The sequence below is a fragment of the Myotis lucifugus genome, unplaced genomic scaffold (genome assembly GCF_000147115.1).
Source record: "Myotis lucifugus unplaced genomic scaffold, Myoluc2.0 scaffold_117, whole genome shotgun sequence".
Taxonomy (NCBI): Eukaryota; Metazoa; Chordata; class Mammalia; order Chiroptera; family Vespertilionidae; genus Myotis; species Myotis lucifugus.
In genome coordinates this window covers 1,174,460-1,200,850 of record NW_005871165.1, presented here as the reverse complement: position 1 = coordinate 1,200,850, position 26,391 = coordinate 1,174,460, and the positions used below count along the sequence as shown (strand labels likewise).

The following is a 26,391-nucleotide window of genomic DNA, read 5'->3' as shown; positions in this document are numbered from 1 at the left end:
TCAACATGTACGCTTCTTTCAGTTTCTCCCAAGTCAGAGGAACTTTTCTCTTGGAGGGGGCCGCCGACAAGCCAGCCTTTGGGAGCCTTTTGGCGGATGCTCAGAGGAGCCACTGCTATTTTCCGTTGCTGGCCCACCCCGGGGAGGAACCAAGACGCACTGACACCGCCTGGGACACACCTCAAGGCGCATCAGGCCAGCTGCAGGGCGGGGAGCCCCACTGTGGGCCGTGCCCGCTGCCACGTAGCCTCAATGACCATCCGTAGATGGGATTACCCTGAGCTCTGGAGCCAGCCAGTGGGCTTAGTGTCAGCAAAGCAGGGGAACCATGTCTGCATCCACCACGGAGGGCGGGGCCAGGGCTGGTGTTGGTCCCTACAGCCTTCAGCCGGGCAGAGCAGTGAGGGCTCAGCCTGCCAGCAGGAGGGCCGGAAGATAATACAGGCGTGGGCAAAAATAGGCGTACAATTGTTTCTATGGGAAATAATACAATAATTAGTAAATAATAATACAAGAATAAACCCTGTGTTTCAAGTACTCACACTGTAAACCTCCTGTTGTCCACCGCATACAGAGGCTGTGGGAGGGGTGGACCCTGTGCTTGGGTGCGGAGCAGGGCTGGGTCAGGTCGGCGTTTCGGGCTCAGGGTCACAGAGCAGCACTAGACCCGGCACGTGTCTCCTCCCAGCAGTTTCTGCCCTCTCTTGCCCACCCCAGGCTTTCCCAGCCCTGGACGGGGCCCGGAGCCCGGCCTCCGCAGACCACGCTCTCACGGAGCGGACAGGGCGGAATGTTTGGAGTTGAGCCTCATCAGAAAAACCCAGAAGGTCTGCTGCCAGAGCCTTGTTCCTACCAAATCCCAGCCCCTCCCCGTCCCTCACTTCACCAGCAGCAGCTGCCCCCAGATGCCAGGTAGGCTGCCTCCCTCGCTCCGGCCCCACACACACCTCCAGGTCTCGGGACAGAAGCCAGGGGTGCAGACGGGAGAAAGCCCACACAAGGGCTGGGGCCCTGCAGCATTGCTGGTGGACGTGAGGCCTCTCCCGCCACCCTCTAGGCCGCATGCTCTGCCCGCAGCTCACACCAGCTTTACGGCAGAGCTGGGGTAGGAGAGGGAGTGGGAAAGTGTTCTTATCACACACCCCCTTCTCCCTGACCCAGATCCCTAAAAAGCCAGGGTGGGACCCCCCTCGGAAGATGGTCTGCTCTCTCGCCGCCAGCTTCTGCTTCCCCGGAACCCCAGGACCAGAGCCAGGGCAGCTGGTTGGCAGAGACCTTCAGGAACGGGTGCCCTGACTCGCCTCTGGCTGCTGAAGCCACACTAGACGCTGTGCCCCTGCCAAGCACCCCCCCACACACACTCATTTGCTGTAGCAGCTAGTCACAGGCACCCCAAGGATGGCCCCTGAAAGCCTAGTCCGGAATGGGTTTCTTTCTCTACCTCCCTTTTAAAAAATGCTCTGTCCATACAAGCCTCCTCCCACTTTGCTCAGGGCTGGTCAGGAAGTGGGTGGAACGGACAATGTAAGACAATAGTCAGAAGACTGGGTTCAAAGGCCAGCCTGCCATCCAGGCCACCACCCTCTATCCCAGGAGTATATGGACCGTCCCCTGGGGGTGTGAGGACAGGGGTCACGTGGGGCCAGGCCCCCTATGGCCCTGCCTAGATGGGAGTCAAAGCCACAGACACAGCCTGGGCCCTAGGGCTGGAAGGGCAGGGCAGCGGTGGGCCACAGGCTGGGCAAGGCATCCCTGGGACAGGGGTGGTGTGGGAAGGGATCAGAGAGGGGGACACATTTCCAATGTCCCCAAGGCCGGCCAGTCCTCACATCCTGGTTGCTGGCAATTGGCTGCCCCTGTCCGCAGGCCCCCAAAAGCAGGGTCAGCAGTCGCTTCTCTCGGGGGCCTCCTGATCTGCCATTCAGGAAGTCCTCCAATTCCCTACCTCCTTGCTCCAGGCCAAGGCCCACCGGGGCTGCTGCATCCCACGGCATCGTCGCCACTCGGTAAACGGTGCCCTGGTGCTGGGTCTCCACACCCAGCCAGAGCTCTGCCCCGGGATGTGGAGCTCTGGCCATTACCTCGTGATTCACGCCCATTGTCCACTGTCCCGTGAGCTTCGAGAAGGCAGGGACCCTGTCGACCTTCTTCACCATTTTATTCTCAGCACCTTGCTCAGGGCCTGGAGCACAACAGTGGCTCAATAAACATTCGCTAAGACAACAGCTGGGTGGATGGACGGATGGATGAAGGGATAGAGTTTTTCTTGCACTATTTGCCTTCTCAATGCCCAGGACATCTCACCAGCCCATGGCCACCAGACTCCTCAGGACCCCCCAGGGGAAGAACAAGGGCCGAAGCTTTGAAGACTCGCAGCCACGTTCGGGCACCTGAGAGGACACACGCGGATGCCCCACCGCATCTGAGCAGAGAGGCCTGCTCCTTAGGAGCGCCTGCTTGCCGTGCTCTTGGGGAGGTGGGGGGCCTGCACCTGCTATCAAGGCAGATGGATGCTTCTTTGACTAAAAGTCATTCTATAAAAAAGATAGGCACAGGGGAAAGCAGAGAGAAGAGAGAGTCAGAGGTCGGTAGCCAGCCCAGCCTCCGGCTCCCTTTCCGCCCTTGCTGTCAAGGCAAAGGGGCCATGTCAGGGCCTCCTGGGGAAGAGCCAGAACCTGGGCCACCCCCTTCCACCTTGGCGTTCCTGGGCCCCACACTCATTCCTTTGCCCCTGAAGAACTGAGGGGGGAAGGGGTGGGGCCCAGCCCGCCCCCTGCCCACTCTAGCTGTCAATCTGCTGTCTGGCAGAGACTTGAAGCTGCATGACAGCTGTAGGCACTTTCCCGTCCCTCCTCCCGCCCATGCCTGCCCTATTCCCCTCTCCTCCCTGCCACAGCCCCTCCGAGCTGCTCTGAGGCGGCCTCCCTCCCCTCTCCTTCTCTCAGTCCTTTCCTCCTTCTCTCCATCCTTTCCTCCTTCTCTCCCTTCCTTCCTTCCTTCCTTCCTTCCTTCCTTCCTTCCTTCCTTCCTTCCTCCCCATTTTCCTCTCTCCCTCCCTTTGTCATCTCTTCCAATAACCACATCTGATAAACCCATATGACCTCATAAGATTTCTAATGACAAGATGAGCTTTTAATCTCCATCCAGGTCAAGATCTTTTGCAGACGGAGTGTGTGGTGTGGGTGAGTGTGTGGTGTGGGTGTGTTGGCTATGGTGTGGGTGTCAGCAGCTGAGAGGCCCTTGGCGCTTCTAGCCCCCTTGGGGTCTGGTGCCTCCCCCAGAAGGTGGGCACTGGGTTATCGAACCCCCAGCAAGATGAGGGACTGTTTTGCCCACCTCTGGGATCGGGTGCTCCTGGGGACAGGAGCCTCTCCCAGAGCTCAGGGCCATGTTCAGGTTCAAGGAGAAGATCCCAGTCCATCATTAAGTGTTCGGGGCAATTTAAGTGCTCCGAACTTCAGTGCTAAAAATACTGCATTTCGCATGCAAATTATGCCCTGACAGCTCCCGAGCTGGGCCGTGGGTGCCGGCTCCTTGTTTGTCATTACTGCTGTTATTCTCAAGAAGTTGAGAATATTTCTTCTTCACGGGGTTGTTTCTCTTGCTGGGTCATGGCCCCAGAAGGCTCGGAGCTGTGATTGGGTTGGAGGCAGAGGGGAGGGACCAGGCCACGCCCTTCAGGGCCTCCCTGCTTCCTGAACTTGCCCTAAACAGGGCCCTGACGTGACACAGAAGATGGGCAAGGGGCAGACAGACACAGCACAGTGGCACCACGAAGGCCACCTTCTCCACGGAGCCTCTGCCCTGGGGGGCGAGAGGGCTGGGGATCGGTCCTTCAGGGGTGCTGGGCCCTGGAGCAGGGGAGCGGGATGTGGGGACAGCCTGGCTTCCCTCTGGCAGCCCCTGTCACTCTGGCAGTTAGGGGAGCCCACGGTGTGCTTGGGATTCCCACAGGAAATGTTCTTGCCTTCATCTTGGTTGACGGCTGAGGGTCAGGGCCACCCAGTAGCAGGATGGAGAGCACTCAGCGGCTTGAGAGGAGAAGGCGGGAGGAGGGGAGACACAGGCACACACATCTCCCTGGTCCTCCTGGGGCCTCTTCCTTTCTTCTTTCCCCTACCCTTTCCTGGATGGTGTGCAGGGTGCCTCTCCACCCTCCCCACACAGACACGGGGCTTGGCTGCCTCTGAGGCGAAGGACAAGGTGGCGCCGTGCCCATTGGCACCGTGTCCCTCCCCAAGGGGCCGCCAGGTGACTTGTCAAAGTTTTATTGGTGTGGAGCATGTGTAGTGATGTTACAGAGCCTGGGGCCAGGGGCTCCCCCAACTGCAGCTTCCCATCCTCCCTCAGCAGGGCCAGGCCAGGGCTCCTCCCTCAGCAGGGCTCCTCGGAGGCCCAGGCAGTGGGATGGAAGGGGGAGGGAAAAGAGAAGAGGCAAAGGAAAAGGAAGGTGGATTTGTGGCATAGTATGGCAGGAGGCAGCCCCCAAAGAACCTCAGACACCCCCATCCAGGCCCCAGCCATCTTCACCCCCTGCCCCAGGCTGGCTGAACATTTGCTACAAGAAGTTCACCTGAGTCTGTCAGGAGGCGGCAGGGTGAGCTGAGGGGTGGTCTCTGCGGGAAGTAGAGGCTCCTGTCGGGCGGGAGAGTGAAGACTTTGGCTTGGTCTTCCCTGGGGTTCATTCTGTGGTCTGGTATTTACATGGGTGTCCCCAGAAGGAGGTTAGCTGGGGCCTTGGCAAGAGCCCTGGTGTGGGCCTCGTGGGCTATGAAGCGTCCATGTCTCCCCACCGTCCCCTCCAGCACAAACCTGTGGGGACCAGGCTGAGCCCAGCAGAGGGCGCAGCCTAGACCCTGACTCTGGCCCCTGCAACACCAGCTCCCGAGAAAGGCCAGAGCGGGCTGCCCTGTCTTTGGTGCCAAAGAGAAGGGTCTGGAAGTGGGAGGGGAGCTCTGAGAGCTGCCCCTGAGCCACCGGGTCCAGCCCAAGGGCTGGCACCACGCCTGGCTCTCTACACTGCCCTGGCAGAGTGAGGGTATCCCGACAGTGTGGGGCGTGGTGTCAAGCTAACACTACAGGGCCTGCCAGGCAAAGGGAAGTCCACCGCACACCCTCCCGCCCAGGGCTCCTAGGGACTGTGGCCGGCGCCTGGCAGGGAGGTGGGCAGCGGGTCAGCAGTGCAGGAGCTTCATGAAGGCCTTGCGGAACTCGATGTTAAAGGTCGTGTAGATGATGGGGTTCACGGCGCTGTTGACGTAGCCCAGCCACGTGAAGGCGCTGTACAGGACGGGTGGGATGTTGCAGTCACAGTGAATGTTCAGGATGTGTGTGATGAAGAAGGGCAGCCAGCAGATGATGAACACGCCTGGGGGAGAGGGTGGGGTCAGGCTGGCCCAGGGCAGGGGGAAGCTGGCTGGGAGGGCCCCTGGATTGCATGCTGCAGGCCCCAGCCCAGACCGATGTCCGTCCCACCCACTCTGCCGACTTGCTTGGGTGGGATCCTGGGTGTCAAGGCTTCGTGTGCTCAGGATACTTTGCGGGGACATTGGGGTCCCTGAGAGGGAGAGGTGCCTGTGAGGGCAGGACTGCCGGGCAGAGACCCTGTGGACTGGAGCAGAGGGTCCAGCTTGAACCCTGATCAGTCGCTCCCAGTGGCATGATCGACCTGCTGTGACCCTGTGCCCTCATTTGTGAAACGAGGATAGTTACACCTGCCCCACGCACATCACAGAGCTGTCGGTGGGCGTGGAGGTGTCACACACTAGCCGGGTGGGCGTGGAGGTGGCACACACTAGCCGGGTGCTACCTGGAGGACAGGGTCACATCAGTCCTTCCTGTTCCCAGCCACCCACATCAGTCCCGCCCAGATTTCTGACCTTTAGCATCTGGTTTTCTAAGGGACTTTCATTTGAAAGCATTGCCTTGCGGACAGGACCCGCTGACAGCCATGCCCTTGTTCAGATCGGGCTCTCACATCCCTTTTTAAAATTATTTACAACTCTGGTCCCTTCGAGTCTTGGTTAAGCTCAGGGGGCCTGAGTTTCCTAATTCCTCGGGAATAGCAATATTAATAAAGATCATAATGATAACGCCTGTGTGCTCTGTTGCACAGTTTATAAACAGCTTTCCCCACCATCTACCATTGATGACCACGCAGCCTTGAGAAGTAATCTACTCGACTGATGGGACTAGAGGGGAAGCGGCTTGCCGGGGTTATGAGGTTCTGGGTTATGATGGTAGACTGGTCAAGTTCACATGCTCTTGAGTCAGACTCCCTAAGTTTAATTGTGGGTCCTCGTTGGTCAACTTATAGGACCATCCTGAACCTCAATCGCCCCATCTGTAAGCTGAGCATAATTATGGAGTCTACCTAATAGGGTGCATGCACAGGCTTGGCCTGGGCCTGAGAAAGTGCCAGTCCCACGACTCGCCAATGCTGGCTGGGAAGAGGGTGGCAGGTAATGGAACCTGCAGTAAGGAGCCCCTCCCTCGGCCAGGGCTGGGCAGAGCTGGGTGTGGCCGGCAGCAGGGCCGACTCACCAAGCACGATGGCCAGCATCTGGGTGGCTTTCCTCTCCTTCTGCTGCGAGAGCTTCCTGCGGCTCAGGGTCTTAAGCGAGGTCCGGGTTTTGCCATTGGGCATGGACTGGATCTCAAAGATCTTGGCAATCTTGGGGTGGTCTTTGGCATGCCCATTCTTCTCGGGTTTGGCGGAGCTGTCAGGAGTGCCGTGGAGGCTGTGGTGGGACGCGTCGGGGAGGGTCAGCTGGTGGTGGCTGGGCGGGATGGGGCTGTACCGGGTCCTCTCGGGTGGGCTGGTGCTGGAGAGCATCTCCATCTCCAGCTCCTGGGCTCGGCGTGCAGCCTCCTGCACCAGGCAGAGAGCTCAGGTAAAGCTCGGCAAGTCTCAAGCAGGAGCCACCCAGCCGCACCTGGCCTACCTGGCCCCACCTGGCCTCGTCAGGCCTCCCGGCTCCTCCCTACCTCCCTCTTCAGATGTCTGCCAACACCACAGGTCACAGAGAGTCAAGAAGGACAATCACCCAGAGGCAGGGCTGTCTGGGTACAGGACCCAGGACCCACAGCAGTCCCTGCCTGTGCGGTCATCTGGGCCCCTATCCCAGAGCAATCCTTATGTGTCCTCGGTAACCCCATAACCATTTGGGGTGGAGTTACTACCCAGGCACTTCTCTTTTATTCACTGAGCAATATGTACTGAGCGCCAGCTAAGTGCAGGGTGCTGAGCTGGCTGCTGGGGATAAATTGCTGTCCAGGGCCTGCCCCCAGGAGCTCATGCTCAAACTGCATAGAGGGCACTGCTGTTCTCCCTGCAGGCTCACCTGCAGCACCTGCAGCAGCTCTCACATGGCTCCATTTCTCTTGGGCCCCCACACCCTCTCTGCTGGGCTGGTCTGGAGGGCCTCCCAGGTTCTCCCTTAGGTTCCCTTGTTCTAGGCCTCAGGTTCTCAGCCTGAACTGCTGAAATGCAGCCTCACTGTGTGCCCAGGTGGTATACCTGGGACACTACCTCAGCCCTATCCTGAGTCCCTGTTTTGGCACCTGCCTCCTACATGGCTCCTCTGAGTCCTGCTCTTGCTGTGCAGGTAAATGGTGGGGGCCCTGCTCCCTGAGGACACCTGGCCTGGACTCCACGTGTGGCCCTCAGTGGGTTCTCTGGACCACCCGGGGAAGGAGACACCTGCTGCTTGGACCCTGATGCTACTACCACTGGGATTTGCTGTGATTCTGCACCTTTGGGCTCTCCTTAGAGTCTGCACTTCACACCAGCCCTATGGCTACCTCCTCCCCCAGCGCACGTCCAACCTCCAGCCCCAGAACCTGGGCAGCTCACGCAAGTGCAAAGCACAGCAGAGGCGTGGATTTCAGAGTCACAGGAGTCTGGGTTCGGTTATGTGCTCTCTCACTAACTACTCGGCTTTGGGGGAGTTACCCAACCTCTCTGAGCCTCTGTTTCCTCTTCTGCAAAACGAAGGTGGACGTGACCAATAAGACTTACCTCCCAGGGTTGCTGTGAGGATTTGATGAGATAATAGGAATATGGTAGGTGTTCAATGAATGGCAATAGCCATTATTATTATTATTATTATCTTGTTATTAAGGCCAAGTCCTTTCTCCCAAACATTTTCTTGTGTTAGGAGACCTCTCTGGGCCTTGCAGACTTGAGCTGCCCTGCCCCTGCCTGTAGTGAGGTGTGTGTGGTGAGTCGGGCCTCCTTCCTTGAGGGAGCCAAGGAGGTGCTTATCCCTTTGAGCAGTTGGGGAGGTTTCTGAGAATCATGGCAGGTGGGTTTCCCTAGAGGTGGGCAGACCTGGCTGTGGGCTCTGGCCTAAACACTTACCAATCTTCGCCTGTTCACAGGGAAACTGCCATTAGACTTCATGATAACGGTGCAGAGTTTCATGTCCTCGGGGTGAGTGCAGCTGCCCTGTGGAGTGAGCCAGCACACTGGTCATCACAGGGAGGAGGGCGGGCACAGAGACCCAGTGCTGGGTAGTCAGGCTGGGCACAGGGGCTCAGCGGAGGGCAGGGAGCAGGAGGCTAGGGGCCTGAAGAAGCAATCGAAGTCAGGAGGCAAGAGGTGGGCAGGACGGGGGACAAACGACCCTGACTTTTACGGAGCACCTGCCAAGGGTCTGGCGCCATGCTAGGCAGGCTCACATCTCTCTCACACTGAATCCTCAAGACATCCCTGTGAGGTCGGTATTATGAGTCCCACTTGACAGATGAGGAAACGGAGGCTTAGAGAAGTTAAGCAAGTTGCCCAAGGTCACTCAGCGAAAGTGGCAGTGCCAGGATTTGAACCTGATGTGTCTAACCCCGAAGCTCTTGTTCCTTCCATGCCCACATACTGTCTTCCTCGGGGAGGGCTGAGCAGAGAGAAGTCACAAGAAATGGGGGAAGGGCGGTTAGAGGGAGACAGAGTGGAGAAGTAGGCAACAGCGGGGGAGGAAGGAGGAGTTGTGTGCAGAAGGGAGGAAGGAGAGTGTGGGAAGTAAGGAGATGGGATGGAGATATCCGAGGGAGGGAAAGGGAGACAGAGGGATCAGAGTGAGGAAAGGAGAAGTGAAGAAAAGAGAAGGAGAGGAGCCCAGGAGGGTGCCAAGGGCTGCTGTGCTCACACAAGGATCTCCAAGCAACGACTTCTCCCAGGTCATCCCCTCCACCCTCCCACCTCCCACTCCTGGAGATCCAAGTCCCTTCACTGAGGTCCAAGCCTTTGAGGTCCAAGCCTGCTCGGAGCTCCCCATCCTGGACTCCCTCCTGCTGCGGTGTCCCAGGTCCCCACTGAGCACTAGATGACCCACCTCAGTGATGGTTAAGTGGGGACCTTGGAGGGGAGGGGGATCTTGGGACCTTGAGTGGGGCCTTCAGGGTGGCCCTGAAAGCCCGGCTGCTGCGCTTGGTGTTGACCCGCTTCCGGCGCCTCCGGAGGACTATGTAGATCTTGATGTAGACCAGCAGGGTGACGATGAAGGGCACATAGAAGGAGACGACGGAGGAGTAGACCACGAAGGCGGGGTTGGCGATGATGCACTCACTCTGTTCTGGAGGAGGGAGAGCACCAGGAGGGTGGGTCAGCAGGCCCAGGGGCCAGAGCATGGCCCCTCCACCAAAGGGGCAGGGCACAGGTGCAGAGACTATACTAGACTTCTACGGTGGCCTGGAAGGGCTAGATGCAAGTAAATGCACAGCCTAAGTCAGAGCATTAAACAACTGTGAGCAAAAAGCTAAGCTGTGACCGACCGCTTCCAAGTTTTTCCATTAATATTCCCTTACTACACCGGCATTAGTTCTGCCACCTATGAGCACACAAATGGAGCCAGGATGTTTGGGGAAAATGCCCAAATAAATTCATTTTAAGAGAGTAAGCTATTATTTTAGCCTTTCCTGTATGCTGGGGTTGGGGGGAGGTCTGGAACCTTTTAATTTTAGGGGCAACGTCACTGGGTTCTGTTTGCTGAACTCACCTGTGTCCCCAAGCTCCCTCCAGGTCTAGTAGATGTCTGTCCGCTATCTCAGGGCCTCTCCAGATTAATCCGAGCATATTGAGGCCTGTTCCCGCTTCTTGCAATTCCCCCAAGAGTTAGCTTTGTACCAACGTTTCACGGCTTCATTGTGCACTATTGCCCTGCAGTGATCTCCACAGGCACCCCCGAATTGCTCTTGCCTCCCTGATGACAGTGAGCTCGAGGCCACACCAGCAGGCAGGCACGGTGCCTCTTCTGCCTGAGATGCTCCAGCTGCCTCGCGAAGGGCAGGCCATGGTGTGCCAGCCTCCAGCTTGTTTCTACCTTTCCTGCCCCAGGGGGCCGAGGCCTGGCCTGAGCTCAGCTGGCCCTGGGGCTGCAGCCTCACTACACAAATACCATCGCCAGGAGCGATGAGGCCCAGTAGCCTCCCCAAGTGTGCGCACACACGCAACAGGAACACACATGCAGTCTGTGAGGCTATCTGTCCTGCTTACGTCTAATAAACAAAGTTGAAAATGGCCAGACATCCTCCTGAATCATTATTCCCACCCCTCACCCAACTCCATTGTGCCCCAGACCATTCGTCACTCCTTTCTGGCCCAAACAGGAAGCACATGGAGTCAGGCTTGGCCCAGGAGGCCCACCCTGGCCTTAGTCCAGGGCGGCAATCAGGCCCCCATGGGTCTCCATTACGTCTGTGCTGGGGACTCAGCTCCTACAGGATCCTGCACTGAGGCCAGCTGAGCCCTTGGCAGGCAGAGGCAGGGCTCACCTGTGTTGTTGAGTCCAAAGAGCATCGGACAGGAGATGGTGAAGGACAGGACCCAGACGATGGCAATCATGACGGTGACTCGGCGTTTGGAGCTGTAGCGCGTGTTGTAGAGCATGGGCATGGCCACAGCCGTGTACCTGCAAGGGAATCAGCGGGGGGGACCCCTCACTCCACAACATGCACAAACAGAGACACCCACTCTTTAGGGGTGGACAACTGGTCCCCCTCCATGAAGCCCACCTATTTGCTCTAAAATCAATCCTCCTTCTTGTCCCCAGTTCAGACAGCGAGGACAATGTTGCTGCCCAACTGACTGCTTGATGACTAACTGGCTACCAATAATCCTGGGCCATATTTTACCCCAGTCCCGCCACTTGGATCTCATGGCCTGGGTCTTTGAAACCCCACCTACTCCACCTGTGCTGAGCCCACTAGAGGTGGAAGTGTTTGTTGATGGACTGGTAGCCAGAACCCTAGAGCCGTGGTCGGCAAACTGCGGCTCACGAGCCACATGTGGCTCTTTGGCCCCTTGAGTGTGGCTCTTCCTAAGCCTTAGGAGTACCCTAATTAAGCTAATAACAATGTACCTACCTATATAGTTTAAGTTTAAAAAATTTGGCTCTCAAAAGAAATTTCAATCGTTGTACTGTTGATATTTGGCTCTGTTGACTAATGAGTTTGCCGACCACTGCCCTAGAGCAAGGGTTAAGCCCATTCAGCAGAAACAATAACAACAGGAATCATGTATGAACCCTCATATTCCTCTACCCAGTACAGGAAGTGCTGGGTAGAGGAATTAGCTCGTTTCATCTTCCAAAGGGAGTAGGGGCGGGGCCTTTGGGAGCCCACGTGGCCTGTGTGTACGAATCAGTGAAAGGCTCCACAGATAAGCTCAGCAAGGTGAGCAGAGCCTGGGCCCCTGGGCACGTGCCCTGTGCTGGACATCAATGCATAAGCAGACACCAGACCTTCAGTGGGTAGGCGTCGTCATCCTTGTGTCTGGACAATGAAAGTAGCATCCCAAGAACCTCTATAATCCGCCCAAGGTCACTCAAGTAGAAAGTGATAGAACTGGGGCTCCAGTCAGAATCAACTGCTTCCTCCCATGTACCAGGCTGTAGTCTTAGCAGCATCACTGTCCATAAGACGTTCTTTCCTAGCCACACACGCATGCACCTACACATATGTGCTTGTGTGTATACACACACATCTACACATAGGCACACATGCACAAAAACACACTGACTCACAGGCACAAAGCCAGCCACATGGCATCATAGACAGAGCCTGACTCTGAAGGAGAGGTGGGGCAGCCTGAAAGGTGGAAGGCCTGGGCTCACCTGTCGATGCTGATGGCACACAGGTTCAGGATGCTTGCTGTGCACATCATGACGTCCAGAGTGACAAAGATGTCACAGTGAATCCTGCTGAATCTCCACTCGCCCACCACCTGCGGACAAAGCAACATGATGGCGACAGAAGAGGGAGATTCGCTCCAGCTCGGTAGCCGGCTCTCCACGGCACAGACAGCAGCTGGGGGTTCTGTAGTCTCTGCCTGGGATGTGGGCAGGAAGAGGGGCAACAAAGGGAGTCATGCCCATGATGTCCAAGGCCCTTGGCCCTGGCCCCTCTCCTAGACACATAAAGTCACTTTGTGCCAAGAACTATGCTAGAAGAAAGATGACCAACCTAAGGAAAGGAGCTCCCCATCCTGGACTCCAAGCACCAAGCACTCAGTAGTGCTTCAACTTTTTAAAAAAATATATTTTATTGATTTTTTTACAGAGAGGAAGGGAGAGGGATAGAGAGTTAGAAACATCGATCAGCTGCCTCCTGCACACCCCCTACTGGGGATGTGCCTGAAACCAAGGTACAAGCCCTTGACCGGAATGGAACCTGGGGCTCTTCAGTCCGAAGGCTGACGCTCTATCCACTGAGCAAAACTGGTTAGGGCCTCCCCCTCCCTGCACAGTCAGGACAGGAGATGTACCTGGCCTCTACCAACAGGAGAAAAGAGGAGCAGGGAAGCCCGCTCAGGTGACGGTGACACGGGCAGGGCAGTACCCACGCTGTGCTCACAGAGCAGCAGGCTAATTATAACCCTGCTCCTTCTCAGTGCTGCCCTCTTCTCTGCTGTCAGGCAGAAATCCAAATGCTGGCATTTAAGCTCGGTGCCGGGCAGTGCAGCTGCTGTGAGTGTGGAGACAGGAAGCCTCTGGTGGCACTGCCCTCTCTCAGGCTCTTGGAGGGCGCATTCCAGAGCCCCTCCCAGGTCTGGGCACAGGGGTCCCTGTGCCTCAGATGCAGTGCTGACCAGGTGGGCAGGGGCTGAATGCCCTGAGGGGGAGGAGGGGATGGAAGGTCTTCCCTGGCATAAACGGAGCCTACCTTTTGGCATCGCTGGGAGAGTTGCAGGCCCCCCTGTCCATGTGCGCACCCCCCACCTGCAGCCTCTCTTGGACTAGGATTTCGGGGCTGTTTTCACATCCCTGGGACCTAGTCTGGACCTTCCACATCCACTTCCTTCTTTCCTGTAGACCCTTAGCGTGTGCCAGGCTCTGTGCTGGACTCTGGTCTCCAGGGACCCTGATGAACAGGACTGACCAGTCCCTGCCTCCAAAAGCTCGGGCTCCCCGCCCCCACCGGTCTCTCTGGAGGAAACTAGGGCGGCCTTCCTCCCAGTGTCAGGAGTAACTGCCGGAGAAGGCAGTCAGGGCAGCTGACTCAGACGCTCAGGGGATGTGTTGGTAGCCATTGTCTCTAGAACACCTACTGTGGGCATGTACTTTGCTCATGAATTGTTCTTAAGGCTCCTAGGAAAGGGGTAGCTTCCGTCCAGTCATGGAGGAGAGAGCTGGGCGGAGTTCACCACTCGGGTGCGGAGCCCGGAGCAGAGGCAGATCCTCGGTGGCATAGCCTGTGCTCTCTCCTACGCTGTGTTGGGAGGCCCGTCAGGCTTGTCCACGGAGAAGACAATCACGTAAAAAGGACTAAATCAACCAAGTGTGGAAGGAAAGGTTCTAGTCGCAAAGGTTCTGATTGGGGTCCAACAGGAAAATGGACTCGTCCAAAGTCGCCTGGTGATTTAGTAGAGACAGAGGACCGGACCCCAGGTCCCCTCTCTGCACCGTTGGCCACCACTCACTGGTTCTTGCTCACTGGAAGCTGAGACCTGCGGGACGGGCCTTGAGCTGGCTGGCTAAATCCTAATGACTAGCACATATGAGGCACTCACTATGTGTCAGGCACTGTTCCGAACACGCACACTCCTACCTGTGGCAGGTGACAGCAAGCCTCTGAAGCTAATGACATGGCTGCCACACCTCAAAGCCTCCAGCACCGCCCTGCACAGCACTGCACACTTCCTTCTCTGCCTGGAGTGCAGGTCCCGCTCCCTCCCCTGGATGATTCTCTGACAGCATCCCTTCTTCCTGCACCACATCCTTGTCCCCACACGCCAAGTCATATATGCCCCTGTGGCATTCCCACACCTCCTGTGGGGACACTCTATTGTCATGTCCACCAGACTGCACTGAAACAGCCCTCATGCTCCTCGCTGATGGCAGGCCAGGGCTTTGGACCCCAAGCAAGGGTAGGACATAGAATTGCTCACACATGTTGGATGAGTGACTAACCAACCCTGCGATCTGAGTCTGCTTCCTTCTCAATGTCACCTGCTTACTTGGGACACGCACCGGGAGCCCCCCTCAGAGGCTGAGGCGAGGGGACAGGGCAGACAGCTGCTCCCGTCCCTCGGGAGCCCTCCAGGAAAGCGGCCGCGTCGGGGATGAAGCCTAGTCCTCCTCCCACTCCAACCCCAGGGTGCTTTCCACGTGCCAAGTGGCACAGACGAGGCACAGGCAGTTCCACATCAGACACATGCTGACACGGCAGGCTGCTGGAGGCATTTACTGCCACTGGGAATGGGGCGAGATGGAAAGTTCCAGACAACAGAGGGTGCAGTATGTAGTTGCAAGAATCCTTGGACAGGATGTTGGGATAGAGTGAGACTTGACTTGGGACATTCTCAAGGGACAATAAGTAGCTGAGACCATGTCCTGTGAGTAGGGCTCCCTGTCCAGCTCTTGTTTTGGAGGAGACTCTGAGATGCCATTCCCCACCCTGCCCCCTGAAACACCGCGCTTTCCCTTAAACAGTGGTGAACAGGCACGTTCAAAATATCTGTCGAGGGACTCAGAGATTGCCAGGAGCCCCAGGACAGCCCATGCAGAGATTCGGCCCTACCGTAGAGTGTGGTGGGGTGGTGGGTCTGAAGCCCCAGCGCGCACGCCCACAGCCCCGGGCAGAGCACACCTCACTCTGGGAAGAGGGTGCCTCTCGCCTGGGACCGGTGGGTCCTCTGTGGGGAGGGGCTGATATCTATGGCCGTTTCATTTGAATACCACTGTCCTGGCTGACTCTTACACAATGCTTGTTACGTGCTGCTTCCAGGATAAGCACCTTTTCTGTAGTAATTCATCCGATTCTCAAACAGTGCTGAGAAAGATACTATTATTATCGCCCCTCTGTAGACAGGGAGACTGACACAGGGAGGCCATTTTCCCGGGTGGCCCGAGGCCAGGCCTCCCTGAGAGCGAGCAGGAGGGGACAGGCCTGTGAAGTTAGGAGGGCTCCTCGGGGACAGGACTCGCTACAGACGCGATGAGCAGAGTCTGGGGGCCTCACACACTGGGGTCGCGGAGGAATGACCCTGGCCTGTGGCACCTCTATCTTTCTGTGTTGTTTTGTCTTTCATTTGATTCCTTTTGGCTCTTGCTTAGCACTCCCTCAGGCCCTTTAGGAAGCTCCAGCCTGTTGGGACTGTGCTGAGGATGATGGTGTGGTGGCCACAGGAAGCGCAGGGAGCCCCTGGGAGAGGAGTGCGCTTTGACCGGCCTCCTCCCTCCCCTCTCCCTCTCAGCTTCTTCTTCTGATGTCCTCCTCTCCCTCAAATCTGCCAAGGGCTCATGTTTTCTTTGAAAGAAGGGCTTGCCCCCAGCACAGGTAACTCCTCTCTAGCCCAGGGCCGGAAGGAAACAGCTCGGGCATGTGAATGGCCAGCACTGGCTCTTTCCTGACCGCCTGGTCAGACTCTTATGCACCCACACTCCACCGGAACCCCTGGTGGAGAAAGGGGCAGGACCCAGCTTGTGCCCACTCACAGCCTCCAGGCCCTTCCACATCTGCCCGGCAGCTCTGAAAGCATCTACCGGGAGGTGGGTCCACTTGGGGACTTATCAGTGCTTCTCCTTTTGCTGCGTGATCTGGGTGAAGACAGGCACCTTCTCAAAGCTTCTGTTTCCTCTCTAAAGTGAGAAGAGCAGCATCGGCTCCCAGGACCAGCATGAGTATTTGTGGAGTCTGGGGCTGAACATGCCTGGCACGGTGCCTGGACCACAGCCGGCTGCCCACTCACTGTCCTGAGGCACAGAGCTGGGCTCTGTCCCGGCCGAGCAGTGGTGACTGGTCCTTCCTGAGGAAGGGGCAGCAGACAGGTCCCAGAGGCCTTAAACTTGGGGGAGAGAGAAGGGAGGAGGAGAGCAGCAGCCCCCACTTTTGAAGCAGGAAAGAGGAATGGAGAGTTCAGGCCTGGAAGCAGGAACATGTCTATCCTTGGGGGTTCTCCTCAATGGCTTCCATTTCCAGCTGGGCCGATGAACATTCTGGGGGCCAGACACAGTGCCAGCTGGGCCCACCAAGAGGCCACCTGACTTCTGTGAAATGGTGATAATACTTTGGTCTCTCGGGGGCGAAATGAGGACACTATTGGAAAATGCTGCATACAAAGGACTTAACACGAGGTCTGGCACTTAGTAAGGACTCTGCAACTGGTAACTGGGATTTTTAAGAAGACAATCTACCCATTTCATGAGAGAAAAACTGAGGCCAGAGTGGAGAGGAGACAATCTGAGAAAGCACCAGGCAACCTGTGGGTAGAAAGCAGTGAGGAGCTTGGACTGGCGGCCCCAGCACGGTGTTCTCTGGAGAAGGTGCTGAGTGAGGCAGGGCCCAGACCTACCTCCAGGTAGACCACCCAGGGCATGACGAGCGTGGCTACGAGGAGGTCAGCGACGGCGAGGCTGACGATCAGGTAGTTGGTGGTGGTCTGCAGTGCCTTCTCGCGGGACACGGCCATGCACACCAGCACGTTGCCAAAGACGATGATGAAGATGAGCAGGGTGAGCAGCGTGGCATAGTAGTTGTAGGGGGGCTTGTCGGCCTTCCCTGCAGACCCGTTGAAGGGCCGGCTCCAGTTCTGGCTCTCCAGGTCGTCATCGTACCAGGACAGGTTCAGTGGATCCATTGGGGCAGCAGGGCCACCGGGTGGCCAGGCTCTGACTGGAGAAATGGACACAGGGAGTGAGCAGGAGGCCCTCTCAAAGCAGGCCGCCTCCCAGGGAGGACTCTGGAGCTAAAACCAACCATTGGAAGTTAATAGAGAAACTCTCCAGCCTCAGAATGTTAAGTTTTGTATCCAACAATTTTCTTAAAACATGGCGGCCTGCTGCCACTACTCTGCTAGCAAGTTCTTGCAGATGGTAAAATAAATGAGCAAGTATAATTTTTGAAGAAGTATAATAACATAAATGAGCTTGAGAAGAGCTGACTATTCATTATTCATTTATTCAACAAACATATATGAAGTGCAGCCCATGCAGCACACACCTAAGGCAAGTTAAGAGTCCCAGCTTCCAATGTTAGGAATAGAAATATGCATTTCTTCACCTTTGCTTCTGTAAATATTTACAGAGCATTGCCCTACATAGTGCTAGAGACATAGGCAGGAGCACAATGTACATGGCTTTCCAGCTCACAGTCTAAAACAGGGGTCCTCAAACTTTTTAAACAGGGGGCCAGTTCACTGTCCCTCAGACCGTTGGAGGGCCGGACTATAGTTTAAAAAAAACTATGAACAAATTCCTATGCACACAGCAGCGGCAAAAACACCGGGCCAGATAAATGTTTTTGGCAGGCCGCATGTGGCCCGCGGGCCATAGTTTGAGGACCCCTGGTCTAAAAGAAACAATGGCCAATTAATCACACAATTAAATCTGTGAGTGGTCAGCTCTAGGAAATGGAATGGGGGAGAGACACCTAGCCTAGTTTAGAGATTTAACAAAGGCTTTCCAGAGGAAGTTATGTTCAGCAGACACCTGAAGGTGTGTAGGAATTAGCCAGGTAAAGAGTTGGGGGTCAGGGGAGGGTCCAGACATAGGAGTCAGTGGACAGAGCTAGAGAGCAGGTGTCAGGGTGGAGGCCCAGAAAGAGACTGGGACTAGCTGAAGCATGGAGGGACTTGGAATGAGTTAAACTGGGGAGGCTGTAATAGGTGAGATCATACAGAATCATAGGGAGCTTTAAGGTCATATTATAGGGGCCTTAAAGTGGTTTAGACTTGAGCCTAATGGCAACGGAAACAACATGATCAGAGAGAAGATGCTGACTGCTGTGTAGAGAATGGAAGGGTGGGCCAAGTAAGGTGGCAGGACACCAGCTGGGAGGCTGTTGCAGGAACCCCAGCAAGAAATGATAGGTCTGCACATGTGCACTGAGGAACGGGCGCCCCACCCCAGGGGGGAAAGACGACCTGAAAGAGGCGTCATCTGAGATGAAGTAGGAGGAGGACTGAGCCAGGCAACTGGGTGGGGGAGATGTTCCAGCCACAGAGAACACAATACAGTGCCAAATGGCAGATAATTCTGTTGGCTGCACAGGGTCTGACAGTGACACGGGGGGAAATTACACTGAGGGCCATTCATGGGCCAGACCTGGCCTTGTCAGCGTGGGAGCGCCTGAAAGGTCGGGTGCAGAGGGCTGTGCGGTGCGTTAGAGGTCAGGGCTGCTGCATGTAGAGGAGAGCGTGGAGGGAAGGGAGGTGTGGCTATAACTCAGCTAAGAGAGGTGGTGGTCCAGGTGAAAGAGTGGGGATGAGATTGCAGAGAAGTGTTCCGCTTCAGGAGCCAACCTAGAGGCAGAGTCATGGCATTTGGTCACGGGGTAGATGGGGTGAGGGCACTGGGGCCAAGCAGGGAGGGAGCTGCCGAGGATAACTCTGCCTCTCCCCATTGGGTCTGGGCGCCGGCGGTGCTGTCCCTGAGGAACGGGGGCAGCGGCTCAGAGGCAGTCGGAGGGCTGATGAGCTTGACAGCCTGTGTTTCGGTTGTGACTGAAACATAATGCACATATAATAGAGTCGGCTTTCCTGCTAACAAAAGTGTTCCTATTTCACACAATGGAATTAAATTTATCGGTATTTCAAGGCACTCCGCACAAAGCACCATGATTTCCAGGTGCTATGGAAATCATTTATGCCATCTTCAAGGAATGTTAACTTTAAAAACCAAACCAAGCAAAAAGATGAAAAGAAACAAGTAATAAGGCTTATTTCCCCTTGGGAGGGAGTAAAGAAAAAAAAAAAAGAAAAAAGGCAAGTTTGTTCCTGAACCATGGGTGCAGGATAAAGGTGAGCGACCGTTGGGGTGGGGTGGCAGCTGGCCTGGAAGATACAGCGCTCCCAGCCCACCTGCTATAAAGTCAGCAACTGTGATACCAATTGTTGTATTTCCTAAGCTCCAAGACAGAAGCATGAACACAAACAGCAGTGTGGTGATTGCCAGAGGGAAGGGGGCGGGCGGGGGGTTGGCGGGGGGAGGGGGGGCAGGGGAGAAGGAGGCCTAATATAAGGTGACAGCAGATTTGACTTTGGGTGGTGGGCACACAGTGCAAAATACAGATCTTGTAACACCTGAAACCTATAGGTTCATGTTGACCAATGTCACCCCAATCAGTTTAATAAATAAATACTTTTTAAAAGACAGAATTTAATGTAGTATACACCATTGTTTCATGTACCACTAGGAAATAAAAAATCCCATCAAACCCCAACACAGCTCTCAGATGGGGTCAAGTGTAAAATGAATTCTGATGCCAGAGACATTAAAATGCTGGTGGGCGTGTGTCAACTTGGGATGGATGAAAAACAGTGACCTCCTGGCATTGTATTACTGGCATTTCCCCTCAGATACCTGCCCTTGCCCTGCCCCTCAAGCTCCTCCATCCAGGTGAATGTTGCCTCTGGCAGCAGGGGAGAGCACCAGGTAACCTGGCCCAGCCCTGGCTCCACAGAAGCCAGGTGAAGTCAAGGCCCCTCTTGTGTAGGTGGGGAGCGCCAAGGCCATGCAGCAGCCAGCACCTAAATTTGCCCAAATTTCCTGTGGGTTTTTTTTCTGGTTTTGTTTTTGCTTTAAATGAAGATTGGCTGACTGTATAACCCAAGATGAATTCTTCTTAACTGTCATAAGGCTTTTCAGATAAATAAGATCCCAGTATTTTACTTTGTTGTTGTTGTCAGAGCAAGTATTTCGATTTGGTGTTTTGAAAATACCAACCTCCATACACCATCCGCCTTCATCTTCCTCCCAGGTGGCTCCTGCTTCATGTGGAAAAGCTCTAAATCACAGTCCCCAGTCATTGAGCATTTAGCTAGTGCCAAATGTATACATGGCCACTGCCATTTCTTAGCATTTACTAATTTAGCTATGCAGTCCTATCTCCTGGGAGAGGAATGGATGATCTAATTCTGCTGCTGTGCACACCCCCAAATTCATATTTTGGAGCTCTAAGTTGTTCTCTTCCAAGGTGATGGTATTTGGAGGTGGGGCCTTTGGGAGGTGGTTATGTCTAGATGAGGTCATGAGGGTGGAGTCCTCGTGATGAGATGCATGTCCTCATAAGAAGAGACGCAGGAGAGCTTGCTCTCCCTGTCCCTGCATGTGAGCACACAGCGAGAGACAGTCATACAAGCCGGGAAGAGTCCTCACCAGAAACAGATCAGGATCTCAGCCGTCCAGGCCCCCAGACATGTCTGCTGTTTAAGCCATCCGACCTATGGCATTTCATTATGGCAGCCTGAGCTGTCAGATGCCTGCAGATGCCAGGCTCACTCTAGCAAGGGCTGCCTCTCCCCCAAGGTCCCATCTTCATCTTCCCTATGCAGCAAAGCGGGCAGCTGCTGCTCCCACCTCACCCGCCCCAGGCCATGCTCACAGATGGGCTCCAGGCTCTGCTTTCTCCGCTGCTCTGGTGTGTGGGAAACAGGAGGGAGCCAGGAATATGGGAAACTCCATTTCTGGGTGGCCTGCAAGCCTCAGGCCATCAAGTACCTGGCCCTCACCTGCCTCCAGTACTCATTGCCCTGCCCTGGCTCAGAAGGGCAAGGGTCTACTGAAAGATCTTCCAGAATCATCCACTTCAGTGGTCAGTACCCTCCAGCAAGTCCTCCCTCACACCCGGCCCACCTCCAGCCTGCTGTGGTCGCAGTGTCCTCAGAGCCTACACAGCAGCTTTTCAGCAAGGTGTTTGCAATGAACCGAGGAGGAGCATGGGGAGACCAGGGCATGTGGAATGTGGAGCTACGTTTCCGGCCTCAGCTTCTCTGCCATTTACCCTTTGTGCCTTACAGATGGGCCAATTTTCTGTGTGTGCCCAACTTGAAAATTTGCTAGCTCTGGGGCTGGGATGGAGTAGGGAAGTAGAAGTTGCAGGAGAAGGCGGGCTGCTCTCCCGGTCACACCCAGCCTGCAAACAGAAACGGCTCGTCCCGAGTAGCTGGACGAAAACTCCTTTCAAGCTCCACAGTTCGAGGCTGACCACTAAGGCTGGCACTTTCTTTCAGAAAAACTTGGAGGCTATTGTCACCCTTGGGCCCCAGCCTGGTGGGGTGGGACAAAAGGGCCCATCTCTTAGGGCAGCCTGGAGCCCTGGAGGAAAGCTGGCTGGTCCCAGAGGAGAGAGGAGGGGAGTCCATTAATCTGGTTGCAATTTGATTCCATCCTCCAGCAAGACTCTGGGGCGCAGGGCCCAGAGGTGGGGCTGAGGCACCCTCAGTGCAGCATAAACTCAAGCAACCTGGTTCCTGTGTGCTGCCTCCTCTGGAAGTTTGGCATTTGAAGGAATCAAATTGTCTAATTAAAACTGAACAATCCCTTATCAGGCTGGATGGCGGGTGAGACACTGCTGTCTTAAACACATCATTTTCTCTTCTTTTCTGAGACTTGAAGCATTTCAGTGAAAAAGGAAGGGGGGGTAGCATTTGCATTTCAAAAGCCATTTGTTGGAGAGACCTCATTTGGATGGGAATTGGGACTAAGTGGGTAAGGGCTCCTGCTAGGACCCCCTAATTCAAGCCACCCCTGCTCCTCTAGTCAGAGGTCCAGGCTGTGACTTGGGGGTGGGCCCTTCCCCAGCTCCCCCTGCAGCTTTAGGAAGAAAGAGTGGGAGGGGGAAAGGGAGGGGAAGAAGCATGATATTCCTTCCTATTCCAAAGGGAAAAGGAGCAGTCACTGAACAATGCCTCACTTACTGCCGGGGAGGGCTGCCCCAGCGGGGGACAGAGGAATGCAGACCTCGGGCCTCAGGCTCCCAGAGTTCTAGGCTGGGCAGCCTTGGGGAGGCCTCTGTGGTGGGCAGACAGGGACAGTCCCATCTTACCTCCAGGGTAAGGCCTCCAAGCACTGCGCCTGGTAATGACAGGGTTGGTGGGAAGGGTCTGTGGGAGGAGGAAGAATGGAGAGGAATTGTTGGGCTGAGAATAGGGATGCCTGAGGAGTAGGGGTGGGGCAATGGACACTGTCACCTCTAGGATGCATCCTCCATCTCCTCGCCCTGAACAACTTCCCAGTGTCCCAAGCCCAGACACGCAGGCAAGTGGGGTGGTGAAGCTAGACGTCTGGCTCAGGCACAGGCAAGGCCCTGCTCCCAGTAATTCCTTGGCTCCAAAAGTTTCAGGGGATGGTGGGGATACCCTCCCCTTTGCTGCTATGGACAGACGTGGACTAGTGGGAAAACTTACCTTCCAATGGCCTGAGTGGGGGGGTGGCGGGAGCTGAGGAGGGTGAGTGGGAAGGACTAACACCATCCCCGCTTCATGCCCCCTCCAGGCATAGTAAGCCCACTAGGCCAGCCTGGCGTTCTGCAGGGCAGCTGATCAGCAGCAGAGCTATGCTATTTGTGGGGAAATTATCTGGGTTTCCTCAGAAAGTGTAAAACAGCTTGGATGAATCTCTTCCATTCTTATTCTCTGGCTTTGTCTGGCACCATCCAGCTGGAACCAGGAGGATGGACACAGTCTTGAGGGCCCTCAGTGGCCCAACCTGAGGTTCATAACCTAGTCACCTTCTCAGAGCTTCCCCCTACTCGCTGAAGTTTAATATAGCCAAGCAGTCCGAGCCTTGCCTCCCACCTCTCAGCCAAGAAGCTCCCTCGGATGCCCATTCAACTTCCTGTCACCAAAGCCACAAACCTACCAGCATAGGCACCCCAGCCCCCTCCCCTTGGGTCCCAATGACCCCCTCCTGACCAGGCCCTCTCCTTCCACCAGGGCTCAGGTTTAGTCCTGACTGATGTCCTCCTCCTTCTCACCCTTCAGGTCTGCCCCTTCTCCGGGAAGCCTTCCTGATGCTCTAGCTCAGAGCTGTCCTCTTGCTTAATGCTCTCACAGCACATGTGCTCCTTGGGGGCACTTATCACAGGTGTAATTAGGTTATTATTTGTTTAGTGTCTGTTCTTCTTGCCAAACTGTGAACTGAAGCAGCATAAGAATTATAGTTCTAGTGGCTCTAGGACAGGGGCCATTTTTTCCCCCACATGCTCAACTGGTACAGAGCTCTCCCTAGACATGACCAAATCTTGGTTTCTTTGGTCTCATGTTGACTACTCCTGAGATCCCACCCCACCACAAAGGTCTGCGGGCACACAGCATGGAGCAGTTGACTTGCTAAATGCTGGAACTTTTGCTGAGTGGCCTCAGACCCAGTACTGGCACCAAGTGGTATTCAATTGGTGAACACCACTCGCCCCTACATGGTAACTCAGTGAGGACCTACCTCATGCAACTCAAGTGCCACCAGAGGATCTTTCAGTGACTGGGCCTAACCGGAAGCTGGTAGGTAGGAGCAGGTGGAGGCAGATCTCAGGGCGCTTTCAGCCTTTTGCTGACCTTCCCCTGGACTCAGTACTAGGGAAGCTGGCCTTGGTGTGCAGCTTGGTCCTTCCCATGCACGCCAAGGCACAGCAGAGGCAGCCACAAACCATGAATTGCTTTGTAGCTGTAAACCAGTTGCCCAGGGCCAGTCACAGGTAGCATCTGACATTGACCTGCACCAAAAGGCCCCAGAACCAACACACCCAGTGGCCAGCTTCAGTCAATATCAGAGCAGGATGCAATTAGCTTCACAAGTAGCATATCCAAAGGGAGATCTCGGCAGCTCCCACCCTGCTAAGTAAGGCAAATTCCATTTCATGTGGTCAGCACCTGCACAGCAGCTTGTGCACTGTGGTTGGGGTGGATCCTCACAGTCAGCCACCATGAGGGTTGACACCATGCACAAATGGGCCAATAGCAATCAACACTCAATTACAATAGGAGGGTTCACATAACCCACAAAGGGACATTTCTGGAGCACCCACCTCAGGTAATCAAGGAGACTGTACCACTGAGTCCCAAAAGACACCTACTACATGTGGCTACCCTACCAAGACTAGGAGACATAGCAGATCTATATAATATATAGAAATAAACACAAAGAGGCAGCCAAAAAAATAGGGACAACGAAACAGGCCTCAAATGAAGGAACAGGAGAACTCTCCAGAAAAAGAGCTAAATGAAATGGAAGCAAGCAGTTTTCCAGATATATACATCCAAAAATGGTTATAAGGATGCTCAAGGAACTTAGTGAGAATTTACAAGAACTTCAACAGCTAGAAAAAGGACATAGAAACCATGAAAAAGAATCAGTCAGAAATGAGGAATACAATATGTGACATCAAGAATACACTGAATGGCCTGGCCAGTGTGGCTCAGTGGTTGTGCATCAACCCATGAATCAGGAGGTCACAGTTCAATTCCTGGTCAGTGCAATTACCCCGGTTGCAGACTCGATCACCAGTAGGGGGTGTGCATAAGGCAGCTGATCAATGATTATATATCATCATTGATGTTTCTATCTTCCTCTCCCCCTTCCTCTCTCTGAAATCAATAGAAACATTAAAAAAAAACTAAAAAGAATACACTGGAAGGAATTAAAAGTAGGTTGGATGAAGCAGAAGACTGAATCAGTGATTTGGAAGACAAGGTAGAAAAACACCCAATCAGAGCAGCAAAAAGAAAAAAGAAGTTAAAAAGATGAGGATAGTTTAAGGGACTTTTGCAACAATATCCACATTATAGAGATACCAGAAAAAGAAGGGAGATAGCAAGGGATTCAGAACCTATTTGAAAAAATAATGGCTGAAAATTTCTCTAATCTGGTGAAGAAAGAGGACACACAAGTCCAAAAGAATCCTTAACAAGATGAACTAAAACAGGTCCACACCAAGACTCATCATAATTAAAATGGCAAAGGTTAAAGACAAATAGAGAATCTTAAAGCAGCAAGAGAAAGACAGTTAATTACAAAGAAGCTCCCATAAGACTTCCAGCTGACTTCTCAACAGAAACATATCAGGCTAGAAAGGATTGTCATGAAATATTCAAAGTGATGAAAAGAAAGAACCTACAATCAAGACTATTCTATCCAGCAAGGCTATCATTTAAAATTGATGGAGAAATAAAGAGCTTCCCCAGACAAGAAAAAGCTAAAGAATTTTATTAACACCAAACCAGTATTGCAAAAAAATGTTAAAGGTTCTTTTTGAGGAAGAAATAGAAAAAGAAGGAGAAGGAGAAAGAGGAGGAAAAAAGAAAAACAACAACTAAGGGACAAAGTTATAAAGAATAAAATGACAATAAATACATACCTATCAATAATCACTTTAAATGTAAATGGCTTAAATGCTCCAATAAAAAAACATAGGGTAGCTGAATGGATAACAAAACCTAGAAGGGACCCACCTCAGAATTAAAGATACACAAGGAAAAAGGAAATGGGTAGAAAAATAAATTTCATGCAAATGGAAGTGACAAAAAAGCTTTATCTCTTATTATAGCCTTTATTTTAAAGTCCATTTTGTCTATGGACTAAAGACAAAATGAACTTTAAAATAAAGGCTATAGTAAGAAATAAAGGACACTAAATAATTATAAAGGGAGCAATTCAACAAAAGGATATAACCCCTGTAAACATTTATTCACTCAACATAGAAGCACCTAAATATATAAAGTAAATATTGATGGATATAAAGGGAGAGATTGATAGTAATACAGTTATAGTTGTGGATTTTAACATCCAATTGATATCAATGGATAGATCTTCCAGACAGAAAATTTAAAAACACACACACAAAGAAAACACAGTAGCCTTACATAAACACTACATCAGATGGATTTAATTGATATCTTCAGAGCATTAACCCCAAAGCAGCAGAATATACATTCTTTTCAAGTACCCACCCATGGAATATTTTCTAGGATAACCACATGTTAGGACACAAAGCAAGTCTCAATAAATTTAAGAAGAATGAAATCATATCAAGTAGCTCCTATGACCATAATAGTATGAACCTAGAAATCAATCACAAGAAAAAACTGAAAAATACACAAAGACATGGAGGCTAAATAACATGCTACTAAACAATGAATGAGTTAAAAATGAGATCAAGAAAGAAATCTTTGAAACAAATGAAAAT

General features: G+C 53.8%; 1 protein-coding gene across 2 annotated transcripts; it reads right to left on the bottom strand.

Moving 5' to 3' along the window:
• Nucleotides 1-4,278: 4,278 nt before the first annotated feature.
• Nucleotides 4,279-17,098, bottom strand: DRD2 (dopamine receptor D2). Of its 2 annotated transcripts, XM_023757920.1 has the most exons (7): nucleotides 16,787-17,098; nucleotides 12,108-12,217; nucleotides 10,768-10,904; nucleotides 9,379-9,569; nucleotides 8,363-8,449; nucleotides 6,544-6,871; nucleotides 4,279-5,368 (listed from the first exon to the last, which is right to left on the bottom strand). In XM_023757920.1, exons 1-7 carry the CDS (start codon nucleotides 17,069-17,071, stop codon nucleotides 5,175-5,177), a joined length of 1,332 nt encoding a protein of 443 aa, XP_023613688.1. In that variant the 5' UTR covers nucleotides 17,072-17,098; the 3' UTR covers nucleotides 4,279-5,174. The 2 variants fall into 2 exon arrangements, with proteins under 2 accessions (XP_023613688.1, XP_023613689.1); XM_023757921.1 differs by lacking the exon at nucleotides 8,363-8,449.
• Nucleotides 17,099-26,391: the final 9,293 nt, after the last annotated feature.